The sequence below is a fragment of the Orussus abietinus genome, unplaced genomic scaffold, assembly GCF_000612105.2.
Source record: "Orussus abietinus isolate OABI.00-Male unplaced genomic scaffold, Oabi_2.0 scaffold61, whole genome shotgun sequence".
Lineage (NCBI taxonomy): Eukaryota > Metazoa > Arthropoda > Insecta > Hymenoptera > Orussidae > Orussus > Orussus abietinus.
The window spans coordinates 426,624-441,863 of record NW_019394279.1 but is presented as its reverse complement, the minus strand read 5'-3'; the positions used below and the strand labels follow the sequence as shown (position 1 = coordinate 441,863).

Here is a 15,240-nt window from a genome sequence, read left to right as displayed (position 1 = left end):
GCCTCGGCGCCTCGTGCCGCGACTCTTGCGGCGTCGCGACGACCACTGGCGCGTCGCCGATCTCGCGCGGCGACGCGCGACGCGCAAGTCTCTGCGCCGCTTCTTCGCGTGTCGCGAATTTCTCGCTTAACAAGGCGCGTGCGACTATTTAAGAGACACTTAGCAGGGAAATCAGGAAAAATCTACGATATAACAGTTCCAAAATGAAAATACTGACTTTAACACTTTGTAAAATTATTTATCGATATTTTTCAAGTCTTATTTTACATCGCCAAAGAAACTTGACGCGTGTCGCAAATTCGTCGCTTATCAAAGATGCGTGCTACTATTTAAGAGACACTTAGCAGAGAAATCAGGAAAAACAGCGTTACAAAGAGCTAATGACGAAACTTGATTCTTGATCTCTGGCGACAATGTTAATTTTCCCGGATCTGCGAATAATCTTCTAAATGACAATTTTTGATATCTGATAATTACGTTTTTTCAAAACTGTAGTGAAAATTCATTTTTACCTTTGTCAAAAATTATGGGAGAAAGTGGGGGCGTAATTCACAGCGATTTGTAATTTCTGCACTCGAATCGACTGCTTCTACGGCGTTAATTAATTCTCTAAAGATTTATTATTTCGTGTAGCACCGTCAGGACCTGGAAAAGAAAAAAAGAGGGAGGTTAGGGAAGCAAGTGGATTCGAAAGACGGATTCGTTATCTCGCCTGGCCCGGAACATTGCCACGGATCGATTGATTTCATTAGACCTGTTTTCGGTAGCTCCCCTAATCGTCGGTCATTGGTCACATTTCCGTCACGTGACCGAGTGATGTTAAGCACCGCAAGAATGAAGTTAGGAAATTTGCTTTAATTACATTTCCTTGTTTAATACGCACGAACAATTTCTATATTTCCAAGATGGCTGCCCAGCGACGAAGAGATATTCTATGAAGCCCAACAAACGAGATTAATAAATTTTTTACAAAAACCCTGCCTCTCTCCGTGTCTCAGGATAAGAAGGAGAGCGAAGAAAGTTATTTTATTAACCGCGGCAGGGTATATAATAAATATTACATTATTAATAAGGCGACGATAGGGCGCCATAATTTTATCCCCGAGCCAGCCTTCCGCGAATAATCAATTCGGAAGGAACGAAACCCACCGTTGCGTTATTTACAGGATCGTCCGAAAATATCCAGGCGACCCTATTATCGATTAATTAACCAATAAAGCCTAACCTACGTAGGGATTAAACAACGAGTATGCCTAGAGCTTCTTCGCCGTTATCGAGGTTATCAGTATCGCCGAAGAAGCAGGTCAATCAGCTTCCGTTTCCCGACTCGTTACCTAGCTAATATCCCGTCACCTCTACCATAGAGTTGCTCTACCTCAAGCGTTTATCAGAAGAACGAGTGAGAGAAAAACCGGAGTGATAACGTCGACAAGCGGATTACCGAATCACATATGTTCCGGATGGCCGCTCATTCCACATGCCAAAAAATATCCCACCTCTGAGGGATTCCTTCAAATCACGAATTAACGTTTTTCTTTTTCATAAAAGAGATTATTAACAAAGAATTGCCAGAGATCGTGGAAAAAATGCCGACCATGGGTAACAATGTCGATTTAGAGTTTGTAGAGGTCTTACATTCATGGATGGTCATTTCGATCGTTTATGCATATATTTTTTTTTTCTGTTTAATTTTGGAAAATAAAAATGTTATCAGTAAGATCCTTCTAAGTCATGGAAATTTGTAGTTTCGAGACCTCTATTGTGCTTTATGTAATGGGGATACCATATCCCATGGGGAAAGTTATTCATATTTACTTAGTGATCATGGGAGTCATGGGATCTAGAGATGATCCCTCGTCCTGCAGGACTTCGGGACTGATATAGGTCCAGCCCTTAATGATCCCTCCCTAACTTTCCGACAAATTTCCGGACGAGTCTTAGGACGCCTTAACCGAACTCGTAACTCGCTCCAACGGATAACCCATAAACCGGTCACGTCCATGGAATAGAGAGAGTACGCGCCACCGCAGGTCGGGTCGATAGTGGTTCGCAGGGTTGGTACCATCGTGTCAAGATAGTTGCACGAGATAAGGCCCTTCCACGGGTCCCTGTAATTCGATTTCGATCACTCCATAGATTGCACCCCCCTGGGCAAAGATTCTCTAGGGGAGGGTCAGGATCGTGGATCTTGATCGAACTGACTGATCCATCGGAAGTCGTCATAACTGCTTCATGAGCCAACTTCCTGTTTCTTATTTCAAATATTTGCTCCCTTAACATATTTCCCTTGTTTTGGAATAATAGTCACATTTTTTCTTTTTTTTTTTTTTAATCGAGTTAATTGCGGTTCGAGTTGATATCGCGTTAAGATAGTGCCACGAGATAGGGTGTACCCGTCCTCGAGTTCCCTTAATTCGATTTCCATTACTCCATAAATTTCGACCCCCTGTGCAAAGATCTTCTCAAGGATGGAGGGATCTTAGAATTTTGACCGATCTATTTCTTATCATCGGCATGACTGCTCCATGAGTTCATCAACTTCCTATTTCTTTTTTCTTTTCCTGATATCGCATTCAATGATTCCAGGTGATGTCAAGCATTTGTTCATTGAATCTTTTCTTTCTTACTTGGAACATTGGCCACAATATTATTTTAAATCTTGGCATTAAGTTTGAAGGTGTTAACAGGAGAGCCAGGAATTACTGCGCCCTAATTTCGAGCATATCTAATGAAAATTCAGCATAATTCAATCTCGACCGCCCATTAAATCGCATCCTCTTATGGGGGATCAAAAGGGTCCTAGGGATCTAGGATCTTGATTATGTTTCTATTAAGTGGATTCATTGATCCGATAGGTCACGGAAAAAGCTATATTCGGGACTCTGGAGGGGAAATTCTGGAGTCAAAGCTCAGGATATAATGGTCGGATGGAGTCGAGCTGGAGAACGAGTGTTCGCTTAGGACGCACAGGGGATCGATCGTGTAGATTGTGCAGAGTAATTTCCTTCGACACGGTAACGAGATGACAGTGATACATCTTCATTGCTGCACCCACGTAGAGCTCGTAAAGCCGCGATCACGACTCTGTCATTTCCCTCCACATAACGTTACGCATCTTCCGCATCGCGTAAAACCTTAAAACACACCCTGGCACCATAAACCGAACTCCGATTAAATCTCCCACAACTACCGAATTTAATATGAAAAAGGCATAGAATAAGCCTCGACCTGCATAATGCAAAAAGTGTAAGTGAAAGCTCTGGATTAAAAAAAGATTACTTCGTATCGTTGTAATTATTCCCGATTATTCCTTCGTAAATTGGAAATATTAAGCGGCGGTTTTAAGGTCGATATCAAAGGCGAAATTGAATAACACTGATTGGCACTGATACTAAAAATATGAAATAACAATCAAAGAAATCTTAAAAAGCGCCTCACTTTCGAGTCTTTTCGTAAGGTGCGTACTTACACCTATCCGTAGGAAGCTCCATTTCAGAAACGCATCAAAGTGGATTCACTTTGCGAAAGTAAAATCAGAAAAGTATAGAGGACCTCTTCAGGGAGCAGAACCCATCATTTCGCTGTCGCCGCACCCTTGAGTTCCCATAAAAATAAACCAGCAAGGCAGGTAATCGCTCGAGCAAATTTACTGGAAAATAATACACCTCGTTGAAAACAACTTTCTTCCCGACGCGCCTTCCACTCCAAGAAGAAAAATTCCTTGAACGAAAGAAATATTTTATTAATACAAAGCATAGTGATTTGCCTGAAACAAAGGGTCATAATTTCAAAGAAACGTTACATCGAGTTCATTTGTGTCTAATCATTATTCTATCAATTAATACAATATTTTTTACCCCTATTCAAAAAAATATTTCTTTGGATCAATGAAATGCTTTTTCCAGTACATGAAACGTCGATATCGGTAGATCCGAAATAAAAGCTGAACTTAGTGTTATTTATGCTGATTTTAGAGAGAAATAAGGAGTTTTGCCGATGAGGATGGGATGTACCTTGCAGACGAGTCTGCCGTTGCAGCTACCGATGCAGCTACCGATGCAGCTGCCGATGCAGGTGCTCGACAGAGCACTCGTGTATAAGACGGGCTCGAAGAAGCTCCGAATTCGTCCGAGCTTTGTGCCGAGCTTTGAAGCCCCTCGAAGCTCATCGCTCGAAGTACTCTCGTTAGAAGCACCTACGTGCTCGACGAGCCATTCTCACCCGCTGAATTTCATTTCGATCCTGCGACGAGACTTTCCGCGGCAGATCTGGAAAATGTCACCCCCGGAAGGCCACGACACCGGGAGTACCTGAAACGAAAACCAATTACACGTAATATTGCTGAATAACAATAATGAAACGTGGGAAATTATATACCACTGCAATAGAATATTTATAAAATTTACACATTTCAGTGCTTATAATAAAATTACACATTTTTGGCCTTGCAGTGAATCGACACACGTTGAATATAAATCTGTAAATAAATTGATAATTTTGTAACACCGTGTCATAATTTCGTGGGAAAGTTAATACACTTATGTAGGTATAGAAGATATATTATAAATTTATATGGAATTTTTTTTTTTTTTTTAATAAAGTAATCCCAGAAAAGAAACTTCGTCGACTCCGTATGAGTAGGAAAGGGGAGATTGGGTACTTATTTCGAAATTAAGGACTAAATTATTCTGCCCTACCTTGCGGATGATCATAAAGTAGAGTGTACAAATTGTTCGTGTACCTTGAAAATAAAATATCTTCACAAGATGGGATTTTCTGTGAGCCAGTCTCGGTGCGATTTCTCTCTGCCTTGAAAGCTGCGTCGCTTGCAGCAAGAAATGCACTGTCGCAGGGTCAAATAGATTCCCCTCTGACTGCTCTGTGAAGGAATAAAAAATAAAATGAGAAGAAATTCTCCCTGGGGGTAGATTGTTTTATATTACGTGCGGCAGCCGTGGGGAAAATCCTAGACCAAGCTGTCCTCTTCCTCGCAGAAAATCGTGTCCTACGTCCTGGATATCCTGGACGTGGGAAATCCAGCAGTGCCGTTTCGTTGCATTATTCATCGGCCACAGACTAATGTTTAAACGAGTCGACCTTTGCCCTCGGGAAATTCGTCTCGCACTTTCCAAAGGAATCCCCAGGCGCCGGAAAAGCGGTCGCATTAGACACACCCTGAAGAAACACCCTTCCATCTTTCCCCACCCCCGACGAGCTCGCCGTAGGCGGTATATTTATTTATCCGGCCTGTTGGGATTTTGTCAATTATACAACACGGAAAAAAGGAGCCTTAAAGTAACAGAAGCCTCTCAGGCTAAAACAATTTTTTTTCTAAGCGAAATACCCTTGTAGCAATTTAAATGCTGCTTACTAAAAAAATTTCTTGGACTCAAGTCAAGCGATGACGATTTTCTATCAAGTGGACATGAGATTGTAGAAAATGTTTGTGTTAAGTCCATTCAATCAAGCCTATAACATATTTTGTTAATAGCTAGTAAAATTATTCCCGTCACGAGAGGTCCCTTTTGTCATAGAAAGTGATTTTTTCAGGACGGTAAGGAATAGCTTAGGCGAAAATCCTTGTTTGAAAACGTGGGTTGTCCTACATGACGAGGGGGTTAAATATAGACAGTTCCTTATCCCTCGGGAGAAGGGTAGACAGGAAGAAACAGAGGAAGGTGAAAAAGGAGAGCGGAAGAGGAGGAGAGACCCGGTGTAATCAGGACATGGGTGTAACGAAGCCTGTCTATTTTCGGAGACTCTGCGGAACCGAAGGGAAGTTTCTGCGTCGGTAATTTCCTTATTCCCGCTGTTCTTGTGGTTACGAGATGTCTAACGAACGTCTCTGTTCCCCTTCGCCTTCCATGTCGTTGAGATACGACGTGGAAGCCTTATTTCCGAAATACTCTCCTCGAGTGGAAGCCTCTTTGAGGGCCATTGATATCCACCGATTCACAAGATGCATAAAGGAGATAGAGCTAAAGAACAAGCCGTGAGAAATTCCCAGAGGACGATTACCCTCACAAAATGGCTACACGTAATTACGGAATAATATCTACGACACCGTGAATAATGTATGTAATAATTTTAATAACATTTGCCTTTGCAGCGGAATTTGAAGCAGTTTCAAATTTGACACACAGGTGATCCAAAAGCGAGAATTCAAGGAGAGGCGAAAAATGGTACGAAAGGCAATAAACGGCGAGACAGTGGGAGGTTAAATGAAATAATAACCGCGGAAATAAAACGAGTCCTCTCGAGGAAAGGAGAAGTCGAAAGTGCGAGAAAGCTCGGTGCTGGTCGATTTTGCACCAACCTGTACGCTTCGCCTATAAGTAGTAATGGTACAAATGGGCGCACAGATGGATGATATTCGAGAAGGGTCAACACTCGGCCGGGACAAACATCGAGAACGATCCAATAACAATTTAGATAAATGCCCGCCACCGAAAATAGAACGGCGCGACCTATTACGCCGGGGAAGGAAGGTCGCCCCGATGAATGGGTGCAACGCATTGCGTTTCTCAAAATGTCCCCCACGCACAGTGCCAATTAAATGGTCCAAGCCAAAATGATTAGTAAAAGAACACCTCCCGTCGGTAGGAACCCTGGGTGAAGAGTTTCCAGAACATGACTCCCATAAAACATGCAACGATGCACTTGCAAATTGGCATAAGGAATCGCTGGAACGCGTTGCACCTTCCAAAATGCCCACCATGCTAATTAAACAGTCCAGGTCGAAATCATCGACGAACAACCCTCTTCAGGTGGAACCCTGGACGAAGAACTCCCAGGACACTGCTCCTGTAAAATATGCAACAATGCACTTTCAGATTCTAACGCGCAAAGTTGGCATGTCGTCGTAACTTATAATTATCACTTTTGCGCCATAACCGGCTGAATGGTAAATAACCACCTCCACCCAGCAATTTCGAGGACGATTACCTCCAACCCTTCTTCCAAGATAGAGGCGCAATTATTTATAGGAATATTCGAGGTTTTTGCAGGTAACGGTGCCCCTTGTTCGGGGCTGGAAGACCATATTGTCCCGGTTCGCCAATCGATGGTCCCTTTACAAACGTGCTCCCTGCCTCATCGATTCATCAGATCCGCCACGAGTGGGTCGTTACGTCCGGGAACTTGCTAGTAGTAGTCATAAGTGGACCCGTTTTCTCTAGATCCTTGAACCTCGGTTATTAGACGAAGGTCTAATTCAGCAGTGCGCCTCGTTCAAGGCCCTTTCCGAGTCTTTCTGAAAAGCACACGGTGCGGTCACCTCCGCTCAACATGCGCGGCCCTCGTTACGTGCGCGATGCGCGACAATTTCAAACAATTACACTTACGTGGATTACATTCGTCCCGCGAGAGTGGGGCCAGAATCTGCAATTATTCAATCGCGGCCTGGAGCCGTTTTAAGCGTCGCGACTATACTTGAGCGAGCCAGACGGAGTCGGTCGGCCGCCATTGCTCTCTTCGCGTCCTTCGGTACCAAAATGGCGTCGCGTCCATGAGGTGCATCGTTCCCCTCGAAGGCATCCCGAGCGCCTTCTTTCTCGTCCTTGAACACCGCCAGGAGAAAATGCAGAGGCCCTGAGAAAATTCGAAGATTTTCATGAGAAGCAGAAACAAGAGGAAACCATGGAAAAAGACGAACCGGACCGTTCCTTCGACCTCATCGACTGCGTCGTCTTCGCGGGGATGCTGGGCGTCTCGGCGATTGTTGGCGTCTATCAAGCTTATCAATCTCGAAAGCAACCCGATGCAGTTCGAGAGTACCTCATGGGCGGGCAGAACATGTCCATATTCCCGATAAGCATGTCTTTGATAGCCAGGTATGTTCCCTGAAAATCGTACACTGATATAACCGTCCATGTAAATTTACATAGTCGATCATTGCTTATTTCGATGCCAGGATAAATTGCAGTTAACAAAGACTTCACGTTCAGCATCTAAGTTAAAGGGAATTAATTTAAACATTTTCTAATTCGTCATTTTTCCATTTTATGCCTTCCCAGGTGAAACTTCAGTTAAGAGGTAAAAATGTTTCTACATTTCCATGGATTTTTATCAGGGGGAATTTTGTTTAACAAATCCCATTCATTATTAACCGGTGATTCTTCTTCATGCACGCGTTTGTATCCACACCGACGAGCGTAATAAATTTCAATGCTTGAGCTTGAAGAGTGGAAAATATTTCCCTGCGAATGAGAGAAATCGTGGAAATTCTCTGAAAGTAGGTACCTCTGGTTGCAGCTACATTTCCGGGATAGCTATACTGGGCCTGCCAGCGGAAATGTATGTCTATGGTACCCAGTTCTGGGTGGTAGTCATCGCAGATTCCTTTGTATCTCTTACAATGGCTGTCGTCTATCTTCCGGTCTTCTACGGGCTCCAGATCACGTCTTCTTACGAGGTAAGCCCCTCTGGTGACGGTGATTAAATCAGGGACGATCGAAGCTACTTCGACAAGACCCTCTCACCTCTAGAAGCTGATCTCCCTCGGTGCTCTTTTTATATCTAATTCATGCGACCTAACATGTAGGGTACCATTAAGGTGACATAAAAGTGGCATCTCGTTCATGAAACTTTTCCCCGAACAGGGTGTACCGAATCGTTTGATACTTTACAACGTGACACATGAAGGCCACACCGAAAAAAAAAAGATTACTTAACCGAAACAAATATATATTGTTGCCTGAATAGTACATAATTGCGAGAAACAATTATTGGGTTGAGAAAAGAAAAATTATATCGCCGATTTAAACGAATTTTCTTTACTCTCACTGACGTTTCTTCCTACGTACTTTGTTCTAGCAATGCATATTTCATTGAGTTAACTAACTTTTATTTTCTCAGTGCATAAGGTCTTGACACCCATGAAATTTAAATTCTTTAAAAATGTTTTTCTAGACGTTTTAAACATTTCCTATAAAACAAATGAAATTTTAAAGGTGTCAGGATCTACCTTATCGCCTCAATGTTCATGTTGCAAAGTTTTAAACGATTCGGTACACCCAGTTCGGAAAAAAGTCATGCACGATTGACCCCCTCGGATGCCACTATCACATCCCCTTAATTCCCACGATTAAATTCTATTATTAATTGACGCCATTAATTGCAGTACCTGGAGCTGCGATTCAACCACTTGGTCAGGCTCATGGGCTCCGTCATATTTATCATAAAGATGGTATGTACTTCAACAACCTTTACATGAAAATCCAAATTGATTTGCTCCCTCGAGAGTGGGAAATAAGGCCCATCCGCCTTTTGGTCTCGTTCAGACCTTCCGCGTGTGCATGTATGCATGTAATGCTGCCCTGCAATTTGACACTTGAGTCAAATGTACCGGTTACGTTTGCAGTTACTATACATACCGTTGGTGATCTACGTACCTGCCCTGGCATTCAATCAAGTCACCGGCATAAACTTGCACGTGGTGGCTCCTCTCGTCTGTGCTGTCTGCATATTTTACACGACTCTGGTAAAGGATCCTCGACAGTGACGAGAAAAATCGGACATTTTGCAAGACTTTGATCCGGCTACGTCTGCAAAATCACGGGAGAATAAATAATAGCCTTAAAGTTACAGAAGCCTATCCGTTGAAAATTGTTCTTCATGATACGATTAAAAACTGTCCCATTAACGGATTGCTCCAGTTAATTTCTTACGTGTACAGTTAGCGGATACATTTCTGTAAATGTCAGCTGTAACTAGCTGGAAAATATCCGTTAACATTAATAGCGATCGAACTGATAAATTTAAAGTATTACAAAATTGTAGGTTCAATGGATAATATCTGTAGACATTACGGGTTCGGTCTGTTCGATTCCAAATACTTGTATGTAATTGGCACAGATATTTATCTGCAATTTTTACGGATTTGAGTAACGAAGGCTCTATTGTAACGCTAACGGACTTAATCTGCTGTCCTTATTTCAATAGATAAGATCTGTATGTTCAACAGATTTTGTTTTCTCCGTGCAACACCGATTTCACTCGACACTCGTTACGTTCATGAAGTGATAAGATCCCTCTCTTCTAGGGTGGCCTCAAGGCTGTCGTTTGGACCGACACCATCCAAACTGTCGTTATGTTTGGTGGGGTGATAGTCGTCATGGTTGTTGGGACGATTAGGGTTGGAGGCATAGAAGAAGTATGGAAACGCAACGTCGAGACCGGCAGGATAGAGTTCTTCAAGTTCGTCTCTTCCTCTTCAAGACCTAAAATGATTATCGATAATAAGGAAAATCGATCTTGAACCTGGTTTTGAAAACCGTGCAAAAAGTGCCCGACCCCAGGGTCTTCCAGGATCAAGACCGACTTTGCACATCGCTTCATGAGCATTATTATAAAATAAATCCTACGACCTCTAACCATTTTTTCCATTTCAGCATGGATCCAGATCCCACCGTGAGACACACTTTCTGGACCGTGGTGATCGGTAATTATTTAAATTGGCTCGCCACCTGTTCCGTGAACCAAGCAATGGTGCAACGATGTCTAGCCATGCCGAACCTGAAGAAATCCAACATGTAAGTTTGTCCATTCAGGAAAGAAAAACAGCTGGTGGGTCCACCGATCGACCTCCTATCGAGTTTCATTCCTCGCGATTTTACGCTGCAATCAACGTAGACCTATCTATTTTCAGTAAACCTCCCAGTTAAACGAGTTTACCGTTGCAATTGTTAATTCAATTTACCCCTTTCCTTTGCTTCTCCGGAAGGACGAAAAGTTCCTGAAAGCGGAACGTTTCGAGCGTTCTTAAGCGGTACAACGGAGTGCATTTAAGTATCGGTTAAATATTCATACATCCAGGTATTTTCTCCCGCTTTCAGAACCATCATGATCATGGCTGTCGGCATAATAACCATCGTGTCCATGAGCTGCTACACCGGGATCGTCATATACGCTAACTTTTTCGAATGCGACCCAGTTACCACCAAGGTATGCAGTTTACGTGCAGATTCTCTAATCTCGTTACAAGTTCCGAACGCTACGTTCCTAGTCGAGTCTAAAACACTATTATGTGTCCTGTTCGTACATCAGCACCAAGAGAATTCTCCGCGACTTTTTTCGACTTAATCTCAATGCTTAAGGTGAAGTGAAACACCCTTCAAATCAGTCGATTAGAATACAACACTTTTTTTCAAGGGTATTAGACCAAACTGTTCGAAACTTTGACACATCACTCCAGATCATCTAAGAATTGTCCTGACACGTTCAAAATTTGGATTTTTGAAACAAATTTTTTAACAACCCAGACCAGAACCAAAATGGCGTCGAGCTCTCATATTTCAATCAATATACAATTATCGAAATTTGAACGGGATAGAGGCAAAAAAAATGTATACGCTTCAATGCTAAAACGATGGAAGTACGAGGTTTCGGAGTAAAAATTTAATTGACCTGGAAATCACAGATGGCGCAGGGGGACCCTTTGCAGTCAATTAGGGCCCCAGAAAGCATGAATCCAGAGGATTTCTGGAGTTTTACTTCGATTTATTTATAAAGATTGTACAAAAACGACAGGTGGAGTATGCCATTTGGTACAATACCCAATATAATTCGACACAGCTGTCAATATAAAAACGAACGTGGGCAACGTAGACATTTAGAAAAATCTTCTTTATCGATGTCGATGAAGTTCCTCGACGTGTTTCACCTTCACCTTAATGATTATGGAAACTGATCGCTCCACTTTCGTTTCAGCAAATTAGGAAGCCAGACCAACTGCTGCCATATTTCGTGATGGAAATGGCCAGGTCGATCCCAGGTCTGCCAGGACTCTTCGTGTCTGGTGTATTTAGTGCAGCTTTGAGGTACATATATTCAAATCTAGAAATGAATAGGCAACTTTAAGATTACCATTTCTCGTTAATAAAAAAAAAGGAAGTAAAACGAAAACTGTACACACTGTCGTGTCATAAGGAACTTAATTTCTTAAATTTCAGCACCATGTCGACGGGGTTGAACTCCATGTCTGGTGTCATCTACGAAGACATGATCAAGCCGCTTTTAAGGTCGCCCATGAGCGACGTAGGAGCGAGCAGGATAATGAAGGCCACGGTGATCCTGATTGGCGCAGTTTGCGTGGGTCTGGTTTTCCTGGTGGAGAAGCTCAGTGGTCTTATACAGGTAATCCAGAAAGTACTTTCAAACATTCGAAATATTCAGCATATATATATATATATATATATATATATGTACGATATCAGTTAATATTTCCACACGGGGATTTCGTTTTCTCTTCCAGGCGGGCAAAAGCTTATCCGGAATCACGGCAGGACCTCTGCTGGGGATCTTCACCCTGGGGATGTTCTTCCCCCCAGCAAACTCCACGGTAAGAGATGTCGAGAACTTGTGGAGGCGCGGCGAGGAGATCCCAGGAAAAGTCGACAAAGTCCATACAACTCTAGACATTCGTTAAGTCCTTCCAGAAGGGAGTGTCAAAATGGCGCCTCTTCCAGGAGACGCGGGAGAAAAATTCCCTCTGGTTTCGCCCTTTTCGCGGGACATCAGGGCGGAAGTCAGGGGATTCCTTGATGGGGTATTTCGGAGCTGACGGAGCTTTTCGCTCGATTTGCATGAGAATCGAAGGAGCCTCGCCCAGGAGTCGGGAGGGAAAAAGCCCGGGACCTCTTCGAGTACCAGGGAAAGCACTTTAGGATATCAGTTCGCTCACTTGCGAGAGCTACTGCTGTATAAGGAACTATTCTCAGAGGATTTGGCCCGTAATCCAGGACCTCGTTGCACCTTCCCGATCGATGGATCGAACTGGGAACTCCTCCCATTTCTTGGCCGCGTCCTGTCCCTCGGGACATTTTTCTTTTTTTTTTTTATCTTGTCACTCACTTTGTGCATTTACTGAAATCTGCTCGCCGGTAGTGTGCGACTCGTCCACCTTTTCACCACTTTTATACTAACTGCCGACGCATTTATTTTACGCTAACAAATGGAATCAAACCGTCCAAGAGGTACTCCCGAGAGGTTCAGGAAATTGTGGATTTCAAGGTGAAGTGAAACCCCCTTCAAATCAGTCGATTCGAATGCATCACTTTTTTTAAGGATATTGGACCAAACTGTCCAAAACTTTGACACATCACTCCTGATCATCTAAGAATTGTCCTGACACATTCAAAATTTGGATTTTTTTTTTTAATTTTTGAACTCAGCCCAGACCAGTACCAAAATGGCGTCGAGCTCTCATATTTCGATCAATATACAATTATCGAAGGCTCTAATATGAGAATCGAAAGGGTCAGGACAATTTTACGACAATTTAGAACACTCTGGTAATCGATAAACTTGCATTTGAACGGGATAAAGGCAAAACAAGTGTTGTATGCGCTTCTATGCTAAAACGATGGGAATACGAGGTCTCGGAATGAAAATTTAATTGACCTGGAAATAACAAATGGCGCAGGGGGTCACTCTGCAGTCAATTAGAGCCCCAGAAAGCATGAATCCAGAGGATTTGTGGAGTTTCAGTTCGATTTCTTGATATTTATTGTACGAAAACGACAGGTGGAGTATGCCATTTGGTACAATATCCAATATAATTCGACACAGCTGTCAATATAAAAACGAACGTCGGCAACGTAGACATTTAGAAAAATCTTTTTTATCGACGTCGATCAAGTTCCTCGCCGTGTTTCACTTCACCTTAATGCTGGAAATCAGCTGGTAAACGCAAGCGGATATCAATTTTAAGCTCGATCGTCACTTGTTACCGAATCCCATTGTTTATCATATGAAATCAAAGGCAATAGTGTACGCCGATTTCCAAGTGAATAATCCCTCGGGTACACCTCAATGTTAACAATGTTTCCCTTAACAGTCGACAAAGCCGGATAAAATTAATTTATAAAATGAATGTCAAGAGGTACACCTCAACGTGTACTTCGGACGAATATTTCCACAATCAAGATGAAAACTTTCTTCATCGCATAGGGTGCTCTTGTAGGTGCTCTGGTCAGCCTCAACCTCGTGGCATGGATCTCGTTAGGCACGCAGGCTGCGATATCCACAGGAAGGATTAATTTCCCCGTGAAGCCGGTCTTCGTGGACGGATGTCCGGATCACTTGAAGGAAGCTGCGACGAACCTCAGCCTGATCGTGGAAAACGCTGTCAGGTATCATTCGATATCCCACACTCAGCTTAGAAAATTTCCTTCGTTCCATTTTCTTTTTTCTGCGGCTAAAATTATAGTACATAAAATAAAATATACATTCAATATTCCAAATTTAGCATAAAGGGTAATAGAAAGTTTTAGTTATTAAGGTGGTTTACTCATTGTAAAAAAATTCCACATCCAGGGAGCAGCCGTTCTTCCTGTACAGGATGTCCTACCTCTGGTACACCTGGGTGGGCTTCCTGACGGCGATCGTCGTCGGTCTGGTCGTCTCCTGGCTTACAGGTGCGAATAAATATAAACCAGAGGATAAAAAGTTGTACACACCGGTGATAAGACGTTTACTGCCATCCACCCCCAACACTCCACCGGTAAGTGCACAAGATATTCACCGAACAGAGCTAGGTAACAATTACAATAAAATTCATTTAAATTTGGCATCTAAAATGTAAAATGCCATTTTCCATATTAAATAGATGTTCAATCTATTTCCATGAAAAATGAAATACATCTAGGTAAGATACACATAAGTCTGAATTATACCTACATATTGATGCATATCAATGTAGCGTGTATGCAAATGAGTATATTAGGAAAAAAAAAAAAAAGAAACCAATCAGAAAGTTACTTTCTCTATCAATTGAATCTTGAAATAGTCACGCATGCCTCGAGATAGCCACTCAAATTTAATTATTTACTCGTATCTTTAAATACACAAGTTCTCGTAGAAACAAATTAAGTTCTCGGAAGGATATTAACAATACACTTTGCATTTTTTTTTCTAACCTATTTCAAACATGCATTTTCTATTTTAAATACATTTCCAGAACCATTTTACCTAGCTCTGCCACCCAGGTAGGAAATGCAGGTCTGATTATCGATATAACTGTTTCAATTGATTCCCAGACCGACATGGAACTGAGAAAAAGGAAGAAACAGTTCTCGACGAGTCAATGCTCCACGGGATGTTAATGACTGCCTGGCGATGTACAACGATCGATCCATCTCTAAGTGCGATGCACTTAAACGTGATCAGATAATGGGATCAATTATCACCTCGTCGATAGAGAAATGAAAGAGGCGAATTCGAGAGGATCAGCCAAAACGC

General features: G+C 42.5%; 1 protein-coding gene across 1 annotated transcript; it reads left to right on the top strand.

The window, feature by feature from the left end:
- The first annotated feature begins 7,454 nt into the window (after positions 1-7,454).
- Positions 7,455-15,175, top strand: LOC105700042 (sodium-coupled monocarboxylate transporter 1). Its single transcript, XM_012425585.1, has 13 exons — positions 7,455-7,832; positions 8,254-8,413; positions 9,122-9,187; positions 9,362-9,481; positions 10,043-10,197; positions 10,392-10,532; positions 10,836-10,944; positions 11,710-11,819; positions 11,952-12,135; positions 12,254-12,340; positions 13,951-14,132; positions 14,317-14,503; positions 15,039-15,175. Exons 1-13 carry the CDS (start codon positions 7,639-7,641, stop codon positions 15,102-15,104), a joined length of 1,761 nt encoding a protein of 586 aa, XP_012281008.1. The 5' UTR covers positions 7,455-7,638; the 3' UTR covers positions 15,105-15,175.
- Positions 15,176-15,240: the final 65 nt, after the last annotated feature.

Excerpts from the sequence above, each read along its gene's own strand:
- LOC105700042 (XM_012425585.1), top strand. The coding sequence starts at position 7,639 with ATGGAAAAAGACGAACCGGACCGTTCCTTCGACCTCATCGACTGCGTC. Across the intron at positions 7,833-8,253 it reads AGCATGTCTTTGATAGCCAG|CTACATTTCCGGGATAGCTA; the intron begins GTATGTTCCCTG and ends CTCTGGTTGCAG. Across the intron at positions 14,504-15,038 it reads CCACCCCCAACACTCCACCG|ACCGACATGGAACTGAGAAA; the intron begins GTAAGTGCACAA and ends ATTGATTCCCAG.